The sequence below is a fragment of the Harpegnathos saltator genome, unplaced genomic scaffold (genome assembly GCF_003227715.2).
Source record: "Harpegnathos saltator strain DR-91 unplaced genomic scaffold, Hsal_v8.6 scaffold676, whole genome shotgun sequence".
Lineage (NCBI taxonomy): Eukaryota > Metazoa > Arthropoda > Insecta > Hymenoptera > Formicidae > Harpegnathos > Harpegnathos saltator.
This window is the reverse complement of record NW_020230511.1, coordinates 490330-500000: the sequence shown is the minus strand read 5'-3', so window position 1 is coordinate 500000 and position 9671 is coordinate 490330. Positions and strand designations below refer to the sequence as shown.

Below are 9671 nucleotides of genomic sequence, written 5' to 3'. Positions count from 1 at the left end.
TTTTTCCTCGCCTTGCCCGAAAGAGCGCGAAGTCGCGGCGGGTTACTCACTGTACGTCGATCATGGTGACGAACAGTCGGTGGTAGGCCATGAGCGGTATGGCGGTCATCACGCAAGCTTGCACTACGGTGAGTGGTATCAACTGGAACAAAGGAACACACAAGTAGCGTCGCCGATATCCGCGCGGTTTTCCCGAGCAGAAATCAAATACGGCAATTATTTTTATGCCTGATATGGCATGACTAGGCAAGCGATAAGAAGGCATTATGAGTGGTCCTTATCCGCGGTCGGGATGTGACAATTGTCTTGCAATATTTTCCGGATTGTACCCTGACCAGCGAGATGACGTCATTATTTGGATGCCTGATCTGGTCCTGATGAACATTTGACCAGGTTTCTCGATTTCAGGCAATTTTATCAGGGCATTATGCAGCAGTGCGTTTCACTCCTTATTACGTGCCGGATCCGATAAAGTTATCCGGGCCCTATTTGAAGTTTGAAAGCCGGACTGGGTTTTAATATACGGCCGTGGGACGATGTTCTGCTCGGGTTATCGCGCGGTTTATGCACGCGCCGCGCGCGATCAGCTGGGGATAAGTTTACGCGGATAAGTAGAGAATTATGTCGCAGCGCTCGTCGAAATTCTGACAACGCGCCGCCCCACCCCCGCTTAACGAATCAGTGAGATGTTATTAACGAGCGGGCGCTGAGCTGCGATCGTGATCGCGTCGTGAGCTGGCGAAATCTCGCGGAGAAAAGGATATCTCAGTTGGTGCGGCTGAATAAAAGAGGAGCGGACGAAAAGTCGCGTATATCTCTGTTGGCGCAACCGAGAAATTCTCGCTCGTCCGAGCGAACGTTCGGTCGCGTCAGAGCTCGGGCGGAACATCCTGCAGGAATACTGCTCCTCGTCCAGCCGACGCCTTACCGTCTGATCCCCGGCCGGCGGAGAGAATTCAGTTACGCGGGCTTGTTTTTCCTCGTTTTTACGCTTGAATATTTCGAGCCCGCTTTCGAGAACTAGGAAAAATAGTGCTCGCACTCGCGCGACGAATGTCGCCCCCGCAATGCTGCGGCGCGCTTTCGTCAGCAACGTTCGATATTTACATTCGATTTCTTCGCCTCATCGTATGCGAATCGCGAATCTGCTGCTTCGAATGACGCGCGGCCTCCTGCGGAGCGAGACGGCCGTCGCGAGACACAGTACTGAAGTTTTATTCAATATTTCGGACATCCCGCTGAGAGAGACACGTCTCAGAGTTGGCGGACATAAGGATCTTATGTCTCGCGTCAAAGGGATCCCGAGGAGACAGAAGGAACAGCAGAAACTTGAAAAGTATCGAAGAGAGAGTCATGCATTTTGCAGACGGGGCTGTGTGTAAAATAACATACGTCCTTATTTTGCTTCCTTACATGTCACACGCGCGACAGGATGTATTCGGAAGGAGAGCGATACGATCGATTCCGAGTACACACGGAAATTTACAAAAATAAATCATACGTATATCACGAGTATTTTTTTTTTATCACATCGCATTTATATTTTATATACGAATTATTTAATATTTTTATGGAATATGTATAAATGTTTGCTTGGACATTTTATTCATCAACGAATATTTTCGTGGTATCATGTTATACGTATTCTTATTTTACACGTCTGAAATTTATCACACAATGTGCTGCGCGATACCCACGGCGAGAAAAAATGTTTGGTCGAACGAAACGATTTTCTGGCGAAATACGAACGACTCCGAAATCCTGGCTGAAGTCATTCAGGGTCCAAATTATCGAGACTTCTGCTTGGCTTGAATCGAGTTCTTGGTATTTTTTCAATCGCAGCCGTCGATTCGTGGATATTTCACCAGAGACCCGGGCTTCACCTCCGGCTAAACATTTCTCCTCATGCGTGTCTCATATTTCTTCTTTCGCGCGAGCTCGTCGAAGTAAATTGCCAGAGCGGACCCTTACTCGCGCGCGCGACTGGCTCTCGCACTCTCTCAGCAACGACCGCTCTCTCATTTGTTCGCAGCGCCGGCATGGAGGCGACGAACGGCACGATCGAGCACGACTTCCACAACACGTTGATGCCGATAAACGGTAGCCACTCGGGCAGCTCCGGCAGGAGTACACCCAACGGCGGCGACCCGGCACCGGGGAAGCTCTTCGTGGGCGGCCTCTCTTGGCAGACTAGCAGCGAGAAGCTGAAGGAGTACTTCGGCATGTTCGGCACCGTCACCGACGTCCTCATCATGAAGGATCCGGTTACGCAGGTCGGTCCACCACCTGAGTGTAACTCTCGGCTTGTTCCGTCCGATCAATTACGGTTATTATTCATTGTACGGGGCTGTTCGCGCGCCAACACGCCGCTTCGTTCGCCAGCTGTCGCCGATGATCGACGATGATCGAGGCCAGCGAGTAAATTGCGCACGGGGATCGATCTACGCCCGGTCGATTCGCGCCGCGCGCGGTCGATTGCATTCGAGGGGGATAAAAATATCGCGCACGCGCGGAGGGACACGGCGAGTCGTTTGGCTGCTTCTCTCCATTTTTTTTTGTTTCTTCCTGTTTCTCTTTCGGATCAGTCGGGGCAGATTATGAAACGCGTATAATGAGTCTGCATACTTCTCCCCCTCCCCCCCTCTCTCTCTCTCTCTCTCTCTCTCTCTCTCTCTCTCTCTCTCTCTCTCATTCCCTCTTTTTCTCTCGGCAGAATGCCTGTTGTGAAATCCGCTCGATATCGCTCAATGTTGCATGCGTACGGTTACTGCTGCGCCTAGAAACGGTGCGTTGCCGCGGATTTTCTGCAAATATTCACCAGATGGAAGCCGAACGGATTTGTCGACGGTTAACGGAGAAGGCGAAATCTCGTCCGCGCGAAGCTCGCGTTATCCGGCGCGAACAGCCTCGTACATGTATATACATATATAATATACAATATATACATATATATATATTGCCCACGCGTTTCCAAGCCGCGTTTATTTCATGTCGCGTCACGTGTGATTCGGTGTAACGTTTTTTTTTTTCTTTTTTTTTCTCCTTCAGCCGACCCTGAACGCACTCACGTGCGTGTGTGTGTACACGCACACACGCATCATGTACACACGTATATGCGTACATGAGATAAATCGGGGTCGGCCGCGAGAGGAAGAAGAAGCCGCGAAAGAGAGAGAGGTTCACCTCGACAGGATTCGATATATTCCACAGATTCTCTCCTTCCACTTTTGCACGAAACTATATACGTAGTAGGCCGTAGTAGAACAGAAGTTGTACTAATCGGTGTAATTAATTTGCTGATAAAGTATCAAAACAAGTAGATTGTATTAGGTATTAATCGCATTAATCGCATCAAGAGAAGGTGGGAGAGGCGCAGTTTTTCTTTCCAACTTTTTTCTCTCTTTTTTTTTTTTTTTTTTTTTCTTGATTCCCGCGTCGAACGACGCGGGCGCATAGAGAGAGAGAGTGTCCGTCCGCGGGTTGGAATCGGAGAGTCGCGCGTGTACGTGGGGGGCGGGAACAGACGTAATATCACATATTTATATATCAGTAGCTCTCCTATATATAACGTTCGTAATGGATTTGAGTCTTATATTCGCAGTCTTTGTTTCACGTAACATTAGAATGTTTGTCTTTATAAACATTGGCTTGGACAGTCTTGCATGCAAATGGTAGTTTGGTAGCACTAGTTAACCGTTCGTAACAAAGAGCTACGAGAATCACGAAGACGGCAGGTTTCCATTCTCTTGTGATAATTAATGCGTAAAGGATAACGATTTTGCGAGAACGGAGTCGGCTCCGAGACTCTGAGCTAGCTTGACGGATCGCGCGACCGCTATGTTAGGGACAGCGAAAAGACACGAAGGGATCAGTTTTCGTGATATATTCTGTCTGGCGAAGACACTTTCGAGCGAAATGGATAAAAGGCAAAAACCGAGAAAGAGGAGATCGTCCGGAAAATTCGTGCGCACCACGAAGCGATCTTGAAGTCGCGCGTGTACGTATCGATCGTGCGACTGAACGGGGGTGAAAATCGAAGTCGGTGTTCGTTGTTCATCCGCTGTGCTCCCTCTGCGTCGTCTACGACGCGTGTTTTCGAAGCGTCGAGGTCGGTGTCCTCTGATCGTGAAAACTGGTCCCGAGCGATCGTTCTTTTGTAACCGAGCGAGAAGGCGAGCACAGTCACGGTCGATCCCTCGATTGCATTATCACAAAAATATATCTCGGACGTCGGAGAACATTGATCGCGCGGAAAGAGGCGGCAAAAGTGAGAGCGATAGAGAGACTGAAAGGAAAAAAAGCAGGGGGAACGATAGCGAGAGAGAAAGGAAGAGAGAGAGAGAGAGAGAGAGAGAGAAAGAGCGAGAGAGAAAGAGAGAGCGAGCGAGAGAGAGAGAGAGAGAGAGAGAGAGAGAGAGAGAGAGAGAGAATGAAAAAGAAAGAGAACGAGAGAAATAGAAAAAAAAAAGACAGGCGAGAAAGAATCGAAAGAGAGAATGAAATGTTCAACGGAGATAGAGACGGTCCATGTGCATCGTGCCGGTTCTGGCATTGTTCGGTTGCAGCGTAGCCGCGGTTTCGGCTTCATCACGTTCGCCGAGCCCGGCAGCGTCGACAAAGTCCTCAAGTGTCCCATCCACACCCTGGATGGCAAGAAGATCGATCCGAAGCACGCGACCCCGAAAAACCGCGCGAAACAGGCCAATCGCACCAAGAAGATCTTCGTAGGCGGTGTCAGCCAGGACACCAGCAGCGACGAGGTGAAGGCCTACTTCAATCAGTTCGGCAAGGTGGAGGAGACGGTGATGCTGATGGATCAGCAGACGAAGCGCCACCGCGGCTTCGGCTTCGTCACGTTCGAGAACGAGGACGTGGTGGACCGGGTCTGCGAGATTCACTTCCACACGATCAAGAACAAGAAGGTCGAGTGCAAGAAGGCGCAGCCGAAGGAGGCGGTGCAGCCTTCGGCGCTCGCCCTCGGCAAGAGGGTAGTGCTGGGCGCGCTCGGTGTGCGGCTCGCGCCGCAGCCGCCGTTGCCGGTCGCGGCGGCCTCGCAGATCGTAGCCGCGCAGGCCCAAGCCCAGGTGCAAGCGGCCGCGGCCGCGGCGGCGGCGGCGCAGGTGCAGAACGCGGTGGCCGGCTACAGCAAGCTCTTCGCCGGCGGTTATCCGGCGCTCTCGGCGTATCGATACGCGCCGTACCCGATACCGGCGGCGGCGGTCGCCGCCGCCGCCGCAGCGGGGCCGACACCCGCACCGGCACCACCCGCTGCCGCCGCGGCGGCCGCGGCCGCGGCGGCGGCGTCTCCTGCGGCCGCCGCGGCGCCTGGCAATCCTTACCAGGGCTATTCGCTCACCAACGTCGATATGTCGAGCTTCCAGGGCGTCGACTGGGGTTCCGTCTACGGGATGGGGATGTACGTTTAAGTAAGGGGGCGTCGCGTCTGCCGGTGAACCCGCGAGCTTTTTGGAGTCGTGCATACGCATACGTAGACTTGTATGTATGTATATGTATATATATATGTGTGTATATATATATATATATACACACACGTACGCGCAGGATTGGAGAGAAATGTCCGAAAGAGGACATATTACACGTTTGTCGATTCCACACGGGACTACCGGCTGGGAACGACGTGCCGGCGTACGCGGACGACGTAACGACGTGACGATAAGCTCAGACAAGGCGGCAGACACACCTCTCCGTTGATGTTTTCGACTGTCCTTTTACCTAGTATTCGTCTCGTCCCGTCTCGTCGCGCCGAGGAGAGCCACCTTCACTAGCGGGAACTGGATACTCCGATAAACTTTCGTCGTCGAGTAGGATCATCATCACGATGGGGCGCATCAGTGAGACGAGAGTGAAGAAGTGAAGAATGTACCGTGAATATCGGGAAAAGAAAGAAATAAAAAGCAAGCTATGAGAGTAAGAGAATTGGAATTGTTTGGACACTGGAGAGAAGAGAGGAACGAGCCGCGCGACACGCGAAAATGGGAATTCTCTGCGCACGATGACGAACGGGGACAACGCGCCAAGAGGATAAGGAAGATAGAAGGAGGAAGAAAGGTACTTCAGGAAGAGAGAAAGAGAGAGAGAGAGAGAGAGAGAGGGAAAGAAAGGCGGTACAAGAGATTCGGCGTGATCACATTCGAACGCGACATGTGTAGTCGGGTCACCCTTAAATGGACATATCGAGCGTAATCGACATGTAACTTTTGCGTTCTGCGGATATTCCCCCTCTGTTTGTCACGCGTTACTTAATTTATATTCACGACCACTGCATCAGCGTATCAGCCGAGCGTATACACGTACACACGCGTCGTATGTTACCGTGTATCATCGATTGATTTGCTTTCGACAAGACTTGTGCTTTTGTTTCTTTTTTGTTTTTTCTTTTCCTTAGGTTTTTTTCGTTTCGTTTTTTTTTTCTTTTTTTTTTTCATATTTTTTCCCTCATTATGTCGAGTCATTATTGCGTTTCAGCACATCCTTGGTTCCTATTTAGATTAACGCGTATAATAGTATTACGCATTAGGATCGGAATCAGATACACACGCCACCTATATACCTGTATATATCACATCACACGTACTTGAACAGAGAGAGAGAGAGAGAGAGAGAGAAAGAGAGAGAGGGGGGAGGGGGAGTAGACAGAGAAAGTGCGAGAGACGCGTGCGCGGGTATCGCGCGCGCCGTATCCAACGTCGCCGCACCCAACGTTAATCACCGATTAATTAACGCGATCCATTAGCGGCGGTGCTCATTTCGCGATACGCCTGAGCGGCTGCCCTCTTCTTCTCGCCACGTTCCCAGCCACGGCCGTGTTTCCTCGGTCACGAAGCAATAAAAGAGGGAGCGCGGCGAGAAAGAGCGGCAGACGGTCGTGGAGCTTGCTACCATCGACAACGACGACAATGACGTCGTTCCAAAGTTCTATCGTTTCCCTCGCTCCTTGCCTTCATATCCTTCGTTACCACCTGTACCTTCGCGGTGCTGATTCTCTCCAGCAACAATGCAATCGCGTCGCGAGGTTTGCTCTTTATAGCTGCATCGAGTTGTGCTTCTTTAGTTCGAAGCGAAGAAGAATAACAAGATTCTTGACACTTGATGCAAGAGAGAGAGAGAGAGAGAGAGAGAGAGAGAGAGGAAGGTAAACAAGATGGTTGAGAAATATGCGGCTGTAAAGGTCAATCCTTCAGTATATGACCCCCTCGGTCGTCGGATCAGCGAAAGCGCCGCGTGACGTGTCGAGGAAGACTCGAGGAAGAAGAACTCGGATGAAGACTGCAGCGAATCGTAGCGAAAACAGACTAACAGCACTGGAAATACTCAGGACTCGCGGCCGCGAGTCGTCAAGTGCCAAATGACCTCGAAAGAAGAGGGATCGCACTTTAAACAGCCAAAACGCTTATTTGTTCTGGTTTTCAGAGTGACTCCTCGGGGTCGAAGGAAGAGAAGGATCTTTCGGCCCCGAGGCTCAAAAGTTTCCTTCCGACTCGTGTTGTTTCTAGATTTCAAACGACAACGACGACTACGACGACGACGACGACCACTCGACGACTTGACGACATCATTTACCGTCGATCCTCCTCGTCGCGTCGCGACCAGACGCTTCCGCCCGTCGTTCCCGAGCGAGCTCGCGTCTCTCGTCTTTCCAGAGGCAACAGGTCACAATCCCCGCGGTTATGCTTCGGCTGTCGTGCGCGGGATCCGCGGTCGGGTTAGGCTCTCTCGATATCGCGAGCATATTGTGTGAGCGAGATTACGCTCAACAAATACGGAGCAACGCGTATATAATTGTATATACGTGTTAACTATGTATAATGCGTATAAGTTATTGTAACGTGTAGCATATAACATACACGTACACGTACATATACATATACATACTACATAGTATACATATACATATATATATATATATACACATACATACATATATTTTTCTTCAAATAATCGAAGACAATATTTCTCCGCTCTCCATCGCGTTAAATAAGACTTCAGCAACCCGCTGCGTGGGCGTGAAATCGCGCGCGCACGTCGGGATTGCGTGTAGCTGTTAAGGCTTGCGCGTAGGAAACTATTACACAACAGCATTAACCATGCGATAATACGCGATCGGCGTCGCTGACTCTTAATGAGAGAGAAGGAGAGAAAGAGAGAGTTGATAATTAATAACGTTTTAACGAGCTCTCCTAAGAGAGAGCAAACAGAGAGACATTACGGTCATTTTACTTAAACCAGTACTCGTGCACACATTCACCACACATATATATATATATATATATAATATTATATATATATATGTATGTATATATATGTATGTATATACATATATATACATAGCGCGGTGATACATGTATACCGTATAATATTATATATAATGTACGCGAAAGAGAGATGTACATTATACATAATATTATATTATATTATATATTATACACATATTTATATATAAGCGAACATACATAACTTAACGATAAGAAAACGAGGGAGGCCCGCGGCGGTCTCGGCGCATGCGTGCGAACGAGAGAGAGAGAGACATACATAAATACATATACAAATAAGTACATGCATAAGCATATATATATATACATACATACATACATACATATATACATATAGAGATAGAGAGGGAGAGGGAGGGAGAGAGAGAGAGAGAGAGAGAGAGAGAGAGAGAGAGAGAGAGAGAGAGAGAGAGAGAGAGAGACATACTTAAGAGATATTAATGCATCATTATATATATTGCGGCTGCGTTCCATATGGAAATACTGTGAAGTTAGCTCACGTAAAACTTACAAGCAGGATACTTAGATTTTTAACTCGTAAGTCGAATGTAAGGCTAAGTGCGTTACGGAAAATTTATGAGATAATATTTAATTTATACGTAGTGCGAGAGAGAGAGAGAGAGATAAAGAGGACACCCCGACGACGAGCGATTCGCCGCGACGACGATTGATACTTTCGCGGCTGTGTTTTCGAACACGCGCGCTGTCTTGCCGAGCTCTCTCTTTCTTTCTCCCTCTCTTTCTCTCTCTCTCTCTCTCTCTCTCTCTCTCTTCCTCTTTCTGTAGGTGTAAATACGCGGTAGGTCTTCTCCTCCGTCGGTATTACTTGCAGAATTTGGTCTTTCTAGAAATTATTTTTTATATAGCAGTTACATTAGTAGAGAGTAAAGTACATTAATAGAGTACAGTTTAGATTTACGTTTACAGTTTAGATTAGCGTTTTTTCCAGTGTTACGTTAGATCTCTAAGTTTTTCTCTTTTCTTTTCTTTGTGGAGATGTTGCGAAACATGTGTCCCACTTGATTAGTGCGTAAGGCTGACATTATTAGATTTGACTTGAATATGACTGGGTTTCACTTATACGCAACTTGAAATTTAGCTTCGATAAGATACTCACGCGTGTATTTAGAGTTAGATTGTTTCTTTCTTAGTTGAGAGTCATGATTTTAAGTATCGAGAGTCGGATATTCGTCGATACGTCGAGAGACATCGTCGCGCAGCGACCAACTTTATTCTCGACAAACTTACTTACTCTGCGTGGCCTTCTTTATTTTTTTATTCTACTTTCCGTTGGTAGCTTGTAAGTGTGTTAAGCGCGATGTTGCCCGTGTTAACGCCAATTATCGCCAAAATGATCTCATGAATCTTTGCGCGACATCC

General features: G+C 48.6%; 1 protein-coding gene across 8 annotated transcripts in view; it reads left to right on the top strand.

Moving 5' to 3' along the window:
• The window catches only part of msi (RNA-binding protein musashi), a 68032-nt gene extending 59766 nt beyond the window's left edge, over nt 1–8266 (top strand). For 7 of the 8 annotated variants that reach the window (XM_025305135.1, XM_025305137.1, XM_025305139.1 and 4 more), the window contains 2 exons: nt 2033–2273; nt 4566–8266. In XM_025305135.1, the coding sequence (XP_025160920.1) occupies nt 2033–2273; nt 4566–5426 (1102 nt within the window). In that variant the 3' untranslated portion in view covers nt 5427–8266. Of the gene's footprint in view, nt 129–2032; nt 2274–4565 lie in introns of all 8 variants that reach the window. The other variant, XM_025305140.1, reaches the window with a different exon arrangement.
• The last annotated feature ends 1405 nt before the right edge of the window (nt 8267–9671 follow it).